Source organism: Eleutherodactylus coqui, chromosome 2 (assembly GCF_035609145.1).
Source record: "Eleutherodactylus coqui strain aEleCoq1 chromosome 2, aEleCoq1.hap1, whole genome shotgun sequence".
Taxonomy (NCBI): domain Eukaryota; kingdom Metazoa; phylum Chordata; class Amphibia; order Anura; family Eleutherodactylidae; genus Eleutherodactylus; species Eleutherodactylus coqui.
This window is the reverse complement of record NC_089838.1, coordinates 336,463,163-336,480,354: the sequence shown is the minus strand read 5'-3', so window position 1 is coordinate 336,480,354 and position 17,192 is coordinate 336,463,163. Positions and strand designations below refer to the sequence as shown.

The 17,192-nt window shown below is 42.9% G+C and overlaps 1 protein-coding gene across 1 annotated transcript; it reads left to right on the top strand.

Moving 5' to 3' along the window:
- Window positions 1-9,387: 9,387 nt before the first annotated feature.
- Window positions 9,388-12,168, top strand: LOC136610410 (olfactory receptor 5G9-like). Its single transcript, XM_066589640.1, has 3 exons — window positions 9,388-9,469; window positions 9,677-9,759; window positions 11,239-12,168. The coding sequence occupies exons 1-3, from the start codon at window positions 9,388-9,390 to the stop codon at window positions 12,166-12,168; spliced, it is 1,095 nt and encodes a 364-aa protein (XP_066445737.1).
- The last annotated feature ends 5,024 nt before the right edge of the window (window positions 12,169-17,192 follow it).

Sequence of the window (17,192 nt, the reverse complement as noted above, 5' to 3'; positions counted from 1 at the left end):
TTGGGATAGGGTATCATTTATTTTTATTCTTGCATAGGGTTTTGCGTAAAGGGTAAAGATGGCGTCGGTAAGTTGGCGAGGGAAATTAAATTTGTCTAGAGTCGCTCTCATGAATGACCAATTTACTCTATTGAAAGCTTTTTCAGCATCGATCCCCAGGAAAATTAGGGGGATGTTCTTTTTCTTAGCATATTGTATCGAGTGCAGGAGTATGGCGGCGTTGTCCTTTCCCTCTCTACCTTTAACAAATCCTGACTGTTCATCAGAGACCAGTTTGAGTATAATTCTGCTCAGGCGATTAGCAATTATTTTTGCCCAGATTTTTATATCTACGTTCAGTAGAGAGATTGGGCGGTAGTTGTTGCATAGGGTTGGGTCTTTGCCTTCTTTCTGTACTAAGGTGATGTGGGCTTCCTGCGTTTGTGTGGGGAATGTGGCTCCGTTCATAATTGCGTTTAACGTCGTTCTAAGATGGGGTTCCAGACTTTGTAGAAGTGTTTTATAGTAGCCTGTAGTGAGGCCATCGGGGCCCGGACTCTTACCGTTAGGGAAGCTATTTATTACTTCTGTCAGTTCTTCTTGACTCACAGGGGTCAGTAGATCTGTGGCTTCTTCTGTGTTAATTTTGGGGAGAGAGAGCTTTTTAAGGAATATCTCCATATTCTTGTGTTTTCTTTCAAGGTCTGTTTGTGTGAGTTTGCCTTCAATGTTGTAAAGGTTTGTGTAGTAGTTATGGAATTCTGTCGCTATATCTTTGGATGATGTAGCTTTCCCCCCCGAGGCTTTTTTAATTTCTTTAATATGAGTTTTTTCCCTCGCTTTTTTAATGAGGGTTGACATCAGCTTGCCTCCCTTATCTCCGTGAGCATAGATCTTTTGTTTGTAATTTATAGAGGATTTAGTGAACTTTTTGTCCAGAATTGACTTTAATTGATCTCTGAGGGAATTTAGTTCGGTTTGTGCCTTTTCTACTGATGCAAGTTTTCTTTTTTGCTCTAGGGATGCAATTTTTGTTAAAAGGTCATCTATTTTCTTTTGTTTCTGTTTCTTAAGTTTCGAGCCTAGGGAGATGAATAAGCCTCTCACGAAAGCCTTGTGCGTTTCCCATATCAAGGGAGCATTTGTGTTGTCTTTTGAATTAATTTAAAAAAATTCAGAGAGATTTTTTATCAGCTCTTGTTTATATTCCTCTTCTCTTAGTATCGACTCGTTCAGAGACCATCTCCATTCCCCTACGTTGTTCGAAAATATATTTAGGCTCGTGTGCATCTCCTGGGTGTCTATATCTCCAAGAGTCAGTTATATTTAGTTCCTGCAAAGCTAAATGAATTTTTTTTAGCGCCCTCTGCGAGACCTGGGACTTGCCCCTTGTAGTGTCTAGCAACGGGTTTAATGTCACATTTAGATCCCCGCCCAAAATCACATGGCCCACCGCAAAGGCTCTCAGTGTATGCAGAGTGTCCGTGAGCCACTTGGTTTGGTTCGAATTGGGTACATAGATGTTAGCTAGGGTGTACGGGACTCCACCTATTTTACCTTTAACGAATATAAAGCGTCCCTCTGTATCCGTTAGTTGTTTTTCACACTGAAAGGGGAGATCTTTGTGAATTGCAATAGTAACTCCCTTAGAGGCTGATGACGGGTTGCAGCTGTGGAACCATTGTTTAAAATAGTTTTTTGGGAGGGTTGGGATCTTGTTACTTTTAAAATGGGTCTCTTGGAGGAATGCAATTTTGGTTTTGCTTTTTCTTAATAGCCATATCATATGGTGTCTTTTGTTAGGGGAGTTTAAACCTTTAGCGTTGAAGGTGGTGAATGTTGTGCTACCTGTTTGAGGGATGTGGGGTTTTTTTGTTGTTTTTTCTGTTTATGTTGTGGGGTATCAGCGTTATCAAGATGTCTCGCAGACATCTTTCTGGGTTCTGTATACGTATAGATTTGCGCGGAGAGTGGAGGTGGAGGGGAGAACGGGTTAAACTGTTAGCAGAAGGACTGCAGTTAACGTTGGGTTCTTGACTGGGGGATAGGTGTCCAGTCTACTGTTGTATGGTCTGTGGTTGTTTTGTGTGGATCAGAAGCACCCCGACAACCTCCCCTTGCGGGTCTCTGTTGTCGGTGTCTTTCTCATCTCGGTACTGCCCCTGAATAAGGGCGAATGTTGGAGTTCTGTGTGTAGTAGGTTCACTCACGTGTGCGGCCTCCCCTGGTGGTGCATGGCCGGGTGTTATTCTCAGTTCCGCCTGTGCCGTCTGGGGTATTTCTTTCCGCCCTCTGGACGGGCACCTCCCTCCATTGGCAGAGTCATGGTGTTTTGACTTAACCTGGGTATGGAGAAAGGCTAGTCGGAGCAGCAGAAAGTAGACGAGATGAGAGGTAGAAGGAAAAGAAAGGCACGTTAACTTAAAACAATAATAAGTGCAACTGTTTCCTTCGTTGCCAACATGACACATTCTGCCTAGAAACTTCTTATAACTAGAGTACGCAGGTGAGCCTGCCTGATCAAACAGCTCTCGTGCTGTGATCCCCGGGCGGGGAGGAACCCAGTGGGCCGACCCCCGTACGACCCCCAGGCCCCACCCAGCCCCAGGACCCACTCCTCCAATCCGATCCCCCCTCATGCACAATCCCAATCATTTAGAGCTAGTACACCTCCATCAAAACAGATTTCACTTAAGATACTTTGCTTTAACGTCCGGTGCTCACACCCTCTTCTTATGCTAGTCCGGAAGCGCGAGAGGAGGAAAGCACGAGAACTCTTTCATGCACACTTGAGTCATGCGAGGGGAAGCCCACCAACGTCTCTTTTGTAATAATGTTACTGGTGAAGTAGGCAGTGTGAAGAAGGCTGTTTAATTCTCAGAAAGCAAAAGTCTTGTGTCTAAGTCTCACTCTCATTGGTCCACAGCGCCACTCCTCTGGGAGGTCGTCACCACTCCAACAACAAAAAGAAGTCTCTTAAAGTGTCCTAAGATGAGGTTTTTGCGCCATGTTTTTTGCTTCTGGGTGATTTGAACTTTGTTGTTGACTTCCAAGGCTCTCCCTCCGGAAGCGGAGGTATAGTTAGATCATATTGTGTCGGCATCCAGGAAGGTATATCTATTGGATCTATTTTCAGTTGTTGCCAGATCGCCTCGAGATCTTCCGGGGTTCTGGCCGTCAATCTGTGCCCTGCATCATTGATTGCTTGGCCAAATGGAAACAGCCAGGAGTATTGAATTCCTTTTGATTTCAGAGCTTCTAGAAGCGGTCGCAGTATCCGCCTTTTTGCCAGAGTGGATGGCGCGATGTCTTGGAAGAAGAGTAATGTCGCGTCGTTATATTTAAATATCTGACGAGTTCTTGCGGCATTTAAAATGGCACTTGTGTCTGTGAAGGAAAGCAGGCCGCAAATTACATCTCTTGGCGGGTCTCCGTTTTTTGGTTTGGGTCTGATTGCTCTGTGTATTCTCTCGATTTGGATATGTGTGACTCTCTCTTCTCCCAGTAAGTCTGTGAAAATTTCTTCAGCCACTTTACGTAAGGATTCTACTGCCCAGGATTCCGGGAGACCTTTTATCCGGACATTGCAGCACCTGCTGCGGTTTTCTTGATCCTCGATTAAGGTAAGCGCTCGGTCAAGGTATGAGTGGTGGACCCCCACTACTTGCGTGGTGGCTTTTGCGTGTTCTATGATGGCTGAGCATGAACCTTCCAGGTCCTCCACTCTGTGGCCTATTTGTTGTAACTCGGTTTTGATGTCCGCCAGTTCTGACATTATTGGTTGGGTGACTTTCAGGAGTGCTTTTTGAAGGAAAGATTTGGATATTTGGGCACTGAGGTCACACTCTTTTTCTTCCATATCGCTATCTAGCTCTGAGTCTGGGGTTGCTTGGTAAGAAGTGTTTTGTGAGGGGAGCGATTTTGCAGTGGTGTTTGGAGATTGTAAGCTTTTCTTTTTTAGAAATTTCTGCATGTCAACTTGATTTTTTTGTCCTCTTGGTGTATTTGGTGGATCGCAGCTGCGATCTCTGCTACCCTTCACCATTTTGTGCGATTGTAAGAGGTTCGTAGGAGTTTGTCTGACGGTCAGAAGGGCCCTGGAAATCAGCCGTATTTTGTTGTGCCTGGCGTTATGGGTCAGGTCGGGGTGCAACTTCCTCCACACTAGTTAGAATTCAGCCTGTCATCTTTGTAGGCAAGCTTCAGCCCATGAAAAGATGGTGTTGCAAGATGACAGAGGAAAAATTAAATTTTGCGGTTTTGGCAGACTTATATCTATAGTCCTGAAAAATTGTGTCGCAGTTCTGTGTGTTACAGTTCCGTGGAGAATTTGAACTATGCTTTTGGGAGGGTTTCTTCTTTTCTGTGAGCCAGTAAGCTATTTGCTTGTTGGTAATGAAAAATTGTTTAGCGGGTTGCAGTGCTAGCCCACGTGTGTCTGAAGACTACAAAAATTGAAGGAGTTATGGAGCTGGGTAAACCAGCTCCGGAAAAATTAGGGCAGCACCCTTTAATAAGACTTTGTCTTGCTTTAACTTGTGCCGTTTGGGCTGACAGCTCCTTTAGGATAGAGCCTCTGCTCTCTCTAATGGCCGCAGGCACGGTGGGGGAAGAGGGAGGGGGGGGCGGGATGGCGGGAGATTCGGGCAGGAAACGGGCTTGCTGCAGGGGAGCTGGGGTTCTGGTTGAAATGAACGTTCCCTTAGCTCTGGAGAGATTGCCTAGTATGTGGGAAGGCTTATCAGGGTCTCCGGTACTCACAGCTTTTGTGATCGTTGTTTCTCTCCTTCCTGCCGGTTGCCGCGGCTCCCGCTCGCGGGGCTGTCTGGGGAAGCGTCCTGTGAGCTGTTCTTGTTCCCCGAGCTCTCCTCAGCTCCTCTCCGCTGGCGCTGCTGGTAGAAGCTCACCGGGGATCCTCCACTTCAAGGGAACAGTTCCTTTGAGGCTCCTCCGTGCGCACCGCTCTCTCTCCTCTCCCCCGCTCCCGTGCAGGGCTCCGTACCGGCTCTGCGCTCTGGGACTCCCGATGCCCCGATTTCATGGGGAGACCGCTCAAAATGATCCTCACACTGCAGGAAGGTTATTTATGTTGGTGTGGGAAGCACTTGCTGGCTGAAAAACACCAAAAGATGCCTTTAAAACCTCTATGGCTCCGGAGCCACGTTTCAGTGCGTCCTCACACTCTGCAGGCTTGGCCACGCCCCCCGTTTCTATCAAGATCTAAAAGAAATGAAGCGCAGATACCAAGGTCGATGGAATGTCAACATGATGGCAGACTACTGTTGGATGTTAAAAAGGAAAAATTCACAAGAACACAGCTGAAAAAGGACCAAAAGAAGCTTTGATGGAAAAAGAAAATGTTTTTACAAAGACTTATAATAACTTTGCAACACATGTGTATCACTATTATGCTTATTTTAGCTAGGTATTGTTGTTTTTTTTTTTTTTGCTTTTACCTTATGTTAAAATAATAAAAACAAATAAAAATTTTTCCGTTTTTTGTATTTTTTTTCCAAATACTTCAACTTTATTTTGTAGGCAAGCCTTATGTGATAGAAAAAAAAACCATATCATTTTTGAAATCTGTGCAAAAAACTACATAAAGATGATTTAACAAAATCAAAACAATTTTAAAAAAAGTTTTTTTTGCAGACCTGTGTTATCAGATTCCTAAAATAACTGGCTCTAACTCCATATAATGTCAGTTAAGATTCTTTCACAGAATGCTAAAGGGCTGAATTCCTTTTTCAAAAGAGCGCTAATCTGGAAAGATGCTAACCTGATGAAAGCAGGTGTGTTGTGCCTGTAACAGACACATTTCTCAGCAAAGGCCTGTCCGAAATTCTCATCTTCTGAGATACGTGCGACTACTTGGTCAGATCACTCACAAATATATATTTAAAACCTCCCTTGGGTTTCCCCTGGGGAGTACAAAAAAGTGGCTAACAATGTAACCCTAAATCATCTAAAAACCAGGCTTTGCTCAGTGAAGCACTAAGAAAAAGATTTGAGATAAACACAAATCCTGATGTGAGTAATTTTTCCTTATGGAATGCCCACAAGGCACTATGGTGCTAATAAAACTAAGTACCCAACACAAGTTAAAATCAATGACTTTCTTGCCAAGGTCCAAATGCAGGAAAAAGCTCTACACAACTAAAGGTTTGTCAGACAATTATAATGCCTCTAAGGCACGAATTGAGAGCAATTCTGCTGGAGGAATACAACAAAAATATTGAATACATGCGAGCAAATTTCTACTCCTCCGATGACAGACCCTCAAAATTAATGGCAAACCTGACAAAAAAAGGCATATTAAAGCTTAAATCTTATTTATTCTCAAAACTGATAACTCTGCAGCTAGACTAAATCACCCTCAATACATAGCAGAAGAATTTAAATCCTTCTATGCCAAGCTATGAAATTTAAAAGATGACTCCTCTCTACCCCAACCAACCAAACTCAATTATTTATTACTTTTTTTAAACAATCTTTTTTACTGAAATACAACGTAAACTGCAGGGAAGGTAAACCTCTCCCTGGGAGACAGTCAACATAAGTGGACTCACAGGTCCATGTAGCTTAATTACAGCACAAGCATTAAAGGGGTTGTCCCGCGGCAGCAAGTGGGTCTATACACTTCTGTATGGCCATAATAATGCACTTTGTAATGTACATTATGCATTAATTATGAGCCATACAGAAGTTATCAAAAGTTTTTCACTTACCTGCTCCGTTGCTAGCGTCCTCGTCTCCATGGTTGCCGTCTAATTTTCGGCGTCTAATGGCCAAATTAGACGCGCTTGCGCAGTCCGGGTCTTCTGCTTTCTCAATGGGGCTCCGTGTAGCTCCGTGTAGCTCCGCCCCGTCACGTGCCGATTCCAGCCAATCAGGAGGCTGGAATCGGCAATGGACCGCACAGAAGCCCTGCGGTCCACCGAGGGAGAAGATGCAGATGGCACAAGAAGAACACTCAATCTGATCGCAGCTATGCCTTCTTTCCTATTTGATAGACTCCATTGGGGCTTTGCCACCCTCCAAAAATTTGGAATGGCAGGAAACTTTCTGAAGGCAATTCAGGCTCTTCATTCTACTCCATCCACCAGAGTCCTAATAGATGGAGCTTTATCCTCACCCTTCTATATAACAAATGGAACACGCCAAAGTTTCCCCCTTTCCCCACTATTATTCATAATGATCATGGAGCCTTTGGCGGAACTGATCAGAATGTCCACAGAGATCAAAGGTTTTTCGATGGGGCTTAGGCAACACAAAATCGAAATTTTCGACGACGATGTAGTCCTGTCCCTAACGGATCCCCTAAGCTTCTGAGAGTGGTCGGAAATATTTCTTTATTTAGCAAGGTCTCCTATTACAAACCAAATATAGATAAGTCCCAGATTCTCTGTAATAATATCGATGTAGTGTCTATGGAGGAAATGAAGAGAGAGTTCTCCTTCCAGTGGAAATCTGTGATTTCATATCTTGGCATAAGGTTATGTTACCCATTGTCGAATATTATCTCTTCTAATTTAAATACATTTCTTTGCTAAATCCAGAGAGAACTAGACTCACTGGGTAAAACTGAGCCTTCCTAGTTGGGTAGAATAATATTATATAAGATGTTAGCATTGCCAAAAATCCTGTCCTTCTTCCCGCACCATGATTTACCCAATCCTAGATATCCTTTTTTTTTCCATACCAACTTTGTCCATCCTTTTCACCGCCTTAACTGTTTAATTTCTAAAAATCATTTCTTAGTGGACACAGGGGCGATTTTGTTGCAATGCGACAGTGTTACAAATCGCATGTATGTAGAGCCCATGGTTACCTATAGCTTCTACCACACGAGCGATGTTCTGTAGCCTGTGACAATGCAAGACTACAAAATCACGTCATGCTCTACACAGCCGAGATCTGCGTTTTTTTTTTGTAGCCTATTTTTCCCTATGGACCCTTCTTTTATGTTGCATTGCATCGCACGAAAATACTGTTTTTGTGCGGTGTGATGCAACTTTCACAGTAGGAAATCCTACTGTCAAAGCCCTAAAATAAATCCAAAGTGCATAAAAAAATCAATAAATACAATCACCTCTCAGGCGTTGTCAGGCTCTGGTGCGTGTCTCCTCCAGTCCCACATCTTCTTCAGCCACAGTCTTTAGTCTTCTGCCAGCCCCTCCTGGATTGGAGGTTGAAATACCCGCCTCCAGGAAGCACTGGCTGTGACTGGCTCTTGAGTGCTGTGGCTCAGCCAATCAGAACTAGCACTTGATGAACCAATCACAGCCATATATTCATTTTTTTAATGCAGCTAGGGCTTAGTTTCAGGGTAGGGCTTATATTTCAAGCCTCCCCCACTCTGAAAAGCCTTGCACGTAGTGCAACTTTTAGCGACACAAAATCGTGTTATTGCCACGAGAAAATGCAGCGACATCGCACAGACCACCAATGCTGAACAGGCTGACCTAGATGGACATTGTCTTCATTCAGCCAAACATACTATGCTACTATGTTAGTGCAATATCACTCGCGACAATATCACATTGCCCATATGGAAGCGGCCTAAATCTCATCTTTCTAACTTCAGTAGTTTCGGCTTTACATTGATGAATCAGTCAGTTAGTCAGGATGTTTCAATGTATATATATGTTCTTAGAAATGATACTATAGGATTCTCAGAAGCAAACGTCACCAAGGCAGAGGAATCAGAATAAGTTAAATATGCCTTCACTGAAGGCTTCAAAACTAACATAAATTAAATGACAAAATCCCTATTATAACCCACTATGTCTTTTCATTGGTGGGACCCATTAGAATTCACATAAGAGATCCCGACTTTTCAAGTATAGGTCAAATAAGAAGTGTATGATCTCTATTCTCATGTGACAAAACAAAGGACCCCAGATACCGGTCTCCTTAGATTAAAATTGTAGTCACACGAAATATAAAGAGGAATCAGAAGGCCACAAGACCCCGTATAGTGTCCTCAAACAGCAAACAAAGTGGGTAATTATTAAGTACTTGTGTTCAAATCCCCATAAAAAAAATATAGCAGGGATATGAGGCAAGTGTAGGTCTTAATTGGTTAGTGTCCCCAACTTTTTAGGGACAGGGAACAGAGGCAGATGTAAATCTGTGTTAATGAAAGTCTCCAATTCCCCACACTATCTCTGAATGGCCATCATAATACTGGACTGACCATGCCCTAATGATGATATTTTATTTATGGTATAAGTCAGTATAACAGTATTGTTATGATCCAATTCTTAACACCTTTTCAAGCCTTTCTCAAGCTTCCACTAGAAACCGAAACACGTCGCAGTATTGGATCAATAAAATCGTTTTTTCCACCTGTTGGACCTTCTACTCTGCTACGTTTGCGATACTACATGCTGTCTGGGATCAGGGATGCCGAGGACCAGGCACCCATGTGAAGTAAGTTTATCTTCCACACTTTCTATCCTCATCCCCATTACACACCAGAACGCTGGTAATTTTTGTTCTCTCCAATATTGTCCATTTTGTCACATGAGGATAGAGATCATACACTTCTTATTTGACTTGTGTATTCTAGACCTATGTGAATTCTAGTGGGTCCCGCCAACGAACATAGTGGGTTATAATAGTGATTTTGTCACTTCCTTTATGTTTTTAGTCTTGAAGCCTTCTGATTTTAATTATTATATTATATTTTCAGGGATCGATTCAGTGAAGGATTCTCAGAAGCTGCTAATGATTTATATTCCTCCAGTGACCGGCACACCGGAGTGTCATCAGACAGTAGCGGTGATATCTCTTGGGAGTTATTTTACGTGTAACTTAGGCTTTGCCTTGTACATAAATATTCGCATGTAGTTCTTCATGTGTCCTCACTCGGTCATGGAAGGTGAAGACACTGCTACTATTATCACCAATTCCCCCAGAGAACGGAGAGCAACGAGAAGAAATACTAATCTGAAAATGAATGTCAAGACCACAGAAATATCTGATGTGAGTAATGTCTGTAGAACAACACATAAGACTTCTTAAAGATTATTTCTGAGTGCATCACATATTGTATATCATTTCAAAGTATAAGTTTATATCATAACCTAATATATAGCACTGTGGAAAAATTAAAGGTAATGATATAAATATACAGCATATTGTGCAATATGAGTTATAACCGTCTCTATGGGTCATATATTGAGGCTAGTCTTAGGCTTCATTCCCATAACATTTTTGATTATGCTGTGAGGTTCAATCTCAAATGTAGAAAACAGCATTGAAACAGAACCCTGGAATGGAGCCATTTGTTTCAATAAGTCAAACAGACACCATTTTGATGCTGGTGTGACAAGGGATCTATGTGCTTCTGCAATATTTAGAGTATAGATTACTGTAGTCAATTACATTATTATATACTCCAAATTTAGTTGAAATGAATGAAATTCTTGTCAAATGGACACTGAAGTAGAGTCCAACTGCCTGTTTGGCTAACGACAGTGAACAGTTCTATTTGGGGGCTCCAACTCAACACCATTTTTGGTTATGTTATAACAGAAAGCTAAGACATATTCCCACAGTGTATTCAAAAATGCTGTGGGAACAAAGCCTTAAATACAATACCAGAACCCGTCTCATAACAAAAAGTAGCAGAACTAAGCAATTGTGTTGCACAGACACTGATGGGCTGAAAGTGGCTTCTTAGAATATTAGAAAGGAGGAGACAGAGCCAAAAGGATGATGACGTATGGAGCACCACAGGACACTGAAACATGGAGAAAGAAGAACATTTGGCAAAGTGGACCTAAGGGGAGAAATCACATCCAGCTTTCATATGCCTGGTGGTCCCCTTTTAGCTGGTGGCTGATGACCACATAGCTGAGGCTGGCAATAGGGTTGGGTAGCTTGCAGATAACACAACTCTGCATCCTTCATTACAGATACGACATATAGGACAAAACCATGTGTTGCTTAAGTATACCCACAGATTGCAGGTACTTCAAGTTTCCATTTCGATTCCTTTCAGGCCTGTTGGGGGACAGATGCACTGTTTGCACTGCATAGGTTTTAACATGTGAACACAAGTTATTTAGCATCAGACTACTGAAAATTTATACAATTATGCTCATAATCGATTAGTCTTATTCACAATATAAAATTAGACTATATGGTACAATATAAGTTAAACATTCTCTATGGTTCATATACTAAGGTTACTCTTATTCTTTTTAACTTTTAACACTAGTTATTACTCCATCTCTGATCTATTTACAGGAGAACAATGAGACGCTGGTCACAAAGTTTTTCATTGTTGGATTTCAAGTGAACCAAGGGTTAAGACTTTTGTTGTTCTGTCTGTTCTTTGTGATTTATTGTCTGACAATATGTGGGAACCTCTTGATCATCACCCTGGTGTCCACCAGCAAGAACCTCCACACCCCAATGTACTTCTTCATCGCACAACTGTCCATTAGTGACATCCTAGTGACCACAGATATTGTCCCCAATATGCTTCACATCCTACTAAATGATGGGGGGAACATTAGTTTTTCTGGTTGTATCACTCAGCTTTATTTCTTTAGTGCCTCAGAAGTAGTTGAATGTTTTGTTCTCACAGTGATGTCTTATGACAGATATGTGGCCATCTGTAATCCCCTCCATTACACTTCTATTATGACAAGCAGACACTGTGTGATATTAATTATCAATTGTTGGTTGGTTGTTTTTTCTGTTACATTGATTTCCATTATAACAACAGCAAAGCTAAATTTTTGTGGACTAAATATCATTGACTATTTATTCTGTGACTTTGTTCCTTTACTAGAACTTGCCTGTTCTGACACCTTCATGATCCACTTGGAGATGTATTTATTAGGTTTTCCAATTATCTTTGTTCCAACAACAATCATTGTAGTGTCTTATACTTATATTGTATTAGCAATCTTAAGAATCTCATCCAGTATCGGTAGACATAAAGCCTTCTCCACCTGTAGCTCCCACCTCATTGTGGTCTCCATATTCTACTGGACTCTGTTCAGTGTTTATGTAGTACCAACAAAAGGCCTAACTCTCACCATGGGTAAAATCCTATCACTTCTATATACTGTGTTTACTCCTTTACTCAACCCCATTATATACAGTCTTAGAAATAAAGATATTAGGAAAGCCATACAGGAAACATGTCTTAAGTGTTTGATCGGGTAAACCATTCACAATATTCTATATAACATTTAGGCACCGGCAGAGAAGATTGAAGTGACCTATCAGTATATCATAAGATCCTCTCGAACTCTCGTAGGTCCAGGTTTTGTCACAATTATGAACCTTGAAGGACCAGGAGAAGCACTGAAGCCTCACTCTAGTGTAAGGCATATTTCAGGTAGATCAGTTTGTAAGAAACCAGATCACAGAATTTCTTCACAGTCTTATGTACAATGACTGCTATGTTCTTTCAATATTCAAGCTTGCAATTGTATCATTGCTTGTTGCTGCATAAGGACAGCCCCTAGTGGTCTTGTATTATTTTTGTTTTCCCTTCTGGTTTCTATACAGAGTACCTGATCTGTTCTGCCATTGGCTATGGTAGGTCACAAGGCATATTACCTACATCCCCGTAGGTTCTTAAGCTCACTGTGATTTTAGCTTGTACCTTTAAGTAGTCCACACCGAGATGGGCTGAAAGGGAGGTGTTCCTCCCTGTCAGGTGATGAACCAAGCCTTCTGGCATGGCCTATAGTGAGTAAGAATCTGGCTTAATATGAGAAGTAGGGAAGCTGACTGAAAACACTTCCAGGTTCTGGAGAACAAGTATGTTATTGAGATCAATAGAATTGGTGCATATGACATCTGTGGCTACTTTATGTCCAACCACTGCGATCAGCCTGCCAGGACATCTTTGCTTTGATATCTTGAGACTGATTTAAGGACTATGAGAACTATTACTGAGTCTGTTATTGGCTTTGGAAAGACTTTAACGCTTTCAAATCCAATTTGTATCCTGGTATTCCTAGCGGGCTTACTCTTTTTCTGCCATTATACAACGGCGCTATCTGCTGGCTAAAGCCAGTACTGCATGAGGTGACAAGTTGGATAGGCTCCGACAGCAGAGAGGCTGGCAATATGCAGTAAGAGAACCCTGATGGATGTCTTCCAAATTGGAGCTGTTTAGCCTTAAATCATAATGTCTTCAGACGTCAGACAGTGGATTGGAAAGGGTTAATAGTCCTAGAGCCAGCTCCCTGGGAAGAGAGGAACCCCTCCCCACCTCGTGTGGTCACTGCCCACAGCTTAGATATCTTTGTCATTTTGGCCTTGTACATAGATCAAGGAGAGTGGCCACTCAGTAATGATCTGATGTTTTGAAGTGAAATATTTGACAGGCCTTCTGCAAGCAGTTCATATGTCTCATAGTGCCTAAGGGTAATGGCTCTCATTCCTTGGGATTAGTAATGGAAGGAATGTTGCATAGCCTACTCCTCTGTCTCTGGACCTACATTATCCCCCCCCCCCCCATTCCTTCTCCCGTTCTTCTTCCTTGGATGGATGGAGAAAAGTGTTGGAGAAGATTCCCCCTTTTCTTGCCCAAAGCCACCCTCCCTGTCATGTTTGGCCAGACAGTTGGGAGATTGGTTATTCCAAATCTGGCAAATGAGAGGCAGCTAGGTGTGAATGCTAAAAGTGTGAGCATAGTTTACTGGCCTTTTACAGCACCGCATGTAAACCTGGGTAATTCTTTAAGAAGTAATACACTACTACTGCATTTTCACTCATGACCTTACCGGCATCAGATCATGTGGGGTCAGCCTCATGTTAGATTGGGCTTGCAGAGCCTTTCACAGCTCTTCGGCTGAGTGGCTGTCCCTAGACTTATGAGCTTTAGAACAGCATTTTGGTGTTTACCAAGTGCTTCATTCTATGGAGGCTGGATTTTATCACATACGGCTATCTGTGCCAAGGGTGAGGGTTTCGAAAGGTGGTAAGAAGAGGTTGTGGAAGAAAAGGAGTAGGAGGAGGAAGAGGAGGGGAAAAACAAGGATGAACATCCCACAACTCCACAACTCTTGGGGTACCAAGGTACGTGGACCACCACTTTCAGATTTTGGCCCCATCTGCAGGACATTCACCCAGTGTGCTGCTTAGCATATGTAATGTCCTTGGTCAAGGTTGTCTAGGGCCAGGTGTGCCCAGCCACTGACAGCATTCTTCGACGCCAAAAACATGCCATCACTCACACGACAGTGCAAGGCAGTAACAGCTATTTGGACAAACAAATGGAAGCTGGGCATCTGGTACGGTAAGTTAGCATGGAGCATCACGTTGCAGAAAGCTTCTATATCTACTAGCCTGAAGGGTGGCATTTCCATTCTAAACAGCTGTGCAATGCCTGAGTTCATGCTCTGTGCTCATGGATGGTTGGGGTGGTATTTTTTATGTTCCCATAGCTGCTAGATGGGGGGGCTGGCTGCTAACCTGGGACACATTGGACTATGGGGTAGATGTCAATGTCAATAAAAGTGATATTGATGGAGGTGACTCAACTTCTCTCTGTTTCCTACTCATGGCTCTGAAGCCTGCACAGTCATTTGGATTGATTTCAAAATTGTCTTGGTGATGCAAGCTTGAGCTAGTTCACCAAGAAATAAGGAATATGTAAGAACAATACTGTGGACAATAGGATAGACACGTTATGGCAGCCCACTGTTGGAACATCCAGTTTGGATGTCCAGGAACATATTGCAATAAATCACAGAAATGTAGTCTCAATGAAGAAACTTTTGTTGTTCATGTTCTAGGCTTCATGAAATGTATCTTTTTGATTGGCATGCATGCATATATAATACAACTAGTTGATTTACCCGGCTTCACCCGAGTTAATTTGATACAGGTGTTTATTAGAGATGAGCGAGCACCAAAATGCTCGGGTGCTCGTTACTCGGGACGAACTTTTCGCAATGCTCGAGGGTTCGTTTCGAGTAACGAACCCCATTGAAGTCAATGGGCGACCCGAGCATTTTTGCATATTGCCGATGCTCGCTAAGGTTTTCGTTTGTGAAAATCTGGGCAATTCAACAAAGTGATGGGAACGACACAGCAACGGATAGGGCAGGCGAGGGGCTACATGTTGGGCTGCATCTCAAGTTCCCAGGTCCCACTATTAAGCCACAATAGCGGCAAGAGTGCCCCCCCCCGCACTGTCAGCGTAAAGATCGTTCTCCTCTGCCATAGCTGTAACAGCTGTGGCAGAGAAGAACGATGTTTGCCCATTGAATTCAATGGAGCCAGCAATACAGCAGGTTCCACTGAAAGCAATGGGCTGCTGGCGATCGCAGGATGAATTGTCGGGAAGGGCTTAAATATATAAGCCCTTCCCTGCATTCATCCAGAAATGTGTAAAAATAAAAATATATACCGGCGTATAAGGCGACGGGGCGTATAGGACGACCCCCCAACTGTCACCTTATACGCCGGCAATACAGTGGAGCAAAGAATAAAAATCATTACTCACTTCTTCTGACATTCTGCGGTGTTCCTGCAGGCTGTCGCTCCCTCCTGGTCCACGGCAGAGCATTGCTTTCTGGACGCAGGGTTTGAAATCCCCGCCTCCAGAAACACAGCCAATCACAGCCATTCAATGACATCATTGTCATTGGCTGTGATTGGCTGAAGGCACGTGTGTTTCTGGAGGCGGGGATTTAAAGCCCTTCGTAGAGAAAGCAATGCTCTGCCGGGAACCAGGAGGGAGCGACAGCCTGCAGGAGCACTGCAGAACGTCAGAAGAAGTGAGTAAAGATGTTTATTCTTTGCTCCACTGTATTGCCGGCGTATAAGGTAACAGTTGGGGGGTCGTCTTATACGCCCCGTCGCCTTATACGCCGGTATATATTTTTATTGTAACACATTTCTGGATGAATTGCAGGGAAGGGCTTATATATTTAAGCCCTTCCCGACAATTCATCCCCGCACTCGCCGGCAGCCCATTGCTTTCAGTGGAACCTGCTGTATTGCTGGCTCCATTGAATTCAATGGGCAAACATCGTTCTTCTCTGCCACAGCTGTTACAGCTGTGGCAGAGAAGAATGATTTGTCTTCTATATGTTCTCAATGGGGTCGGCGCTGCTGCCGCCGGCCCCATTGAGCGCATATAGAGAAGAGAACAGAAATCGCAGATCGCACATAGGTGCAATCTGCGATTTCTATGGCCTTAAGAAAGACCGTTGGGGTTCTTAAAACCTAAAATCACTCCTAACACTCTCCCTATAGCAGCTCCACCAAGATACCACTTTCCCTGAACTAATGTCAGAATGCATCTGTGGCGAGCCGCGGGAGGGGCAGATTTTAATACTCGGATGACACCTAATCTCGCCAGCCACTCACAGCAGGGGGGTGGTATAGGGCTTGAACGTCGCAGGGGGAAGTTGTAATGCCTTCCCTGTCTTTCTATTGGCCAGAAAAGCGCGCAAATTTCTCAGGGAAGAAAATGAAAGTAACCCGAACACCGCATGGTACTCGTCTCGAGTAACGAGCATCTCGAACACCCTAATACTCGAACGAGTATCAAGCTCGGACGAGTATGCTCGCTCATCTCTAGTGTTTATGTGTTGTTCACACGGAAAACTTTATGAAGTCAAGTTAACTTTAGAGGAACTAAGGAATAAATTATGTATACACATAGAAGAGCTTTAGATACTCCTCAGGCTGTATGTACTGATGTCCCTCTGCAGAATATGCCACCCCATCCACTCTCCTCACTTAGGACATAAAGAATGCTTGCGACAAATTTCAAGCTTGTATGACACAGAGAAGTTACATTACATAGGGGCGAACTTACATTTGCAATTAACATTGAATTATTGAGTTGTGATCCCTTTACTTTTCCTATTTAGGACCTAAAGTATGGTCATGCCAAATTTTATGTTTCTACGACATTGGGAAATTAGAGAATTAGATTTGGTACATTACACAGGGATGCCAATACTTTTGCAGTTAGCAAAATGTTATTAAATCCAAAATGGCAGGTTTACCTTAACTAACTTTTTATGATCCATAAATGAAAGCTGTAAATGCAAAACTGTTATTTAGACCTTTGGAGATTAGGCCTGTTTCACATGGGCTACAACATTTTGTGATGTGATATCGCTACAAAATGCATGGATGTGAAGCCTATTCCTTCAGGCTACAAACATCGCTCATGTGAAAGAACCCATTGGACACCATAAGCTTCACATACA

Coding starts and splice junctions, on each gene's coding strand:
- LOC136610410 (XM_066589640.1), top strand. CDS start 9,388: ATGCCGAGGACCAGGCACCCATGTGAAGTAAGTTTATCTTCCACACTT. Junction 9,470..9,676: donor CATTACACACCAGAACGCTG/GTAATTTTTGTT, acceptor TTATATTTTCAG/GGATCGATTCAGTGAAGGAT. Junction 9,760..11,238: donor CACCGGAGTGTCATCAGACA/GTAGCGGTGATA, acceptor ATCTATTTACAG/GAGAACAATGAGACGCTGGT.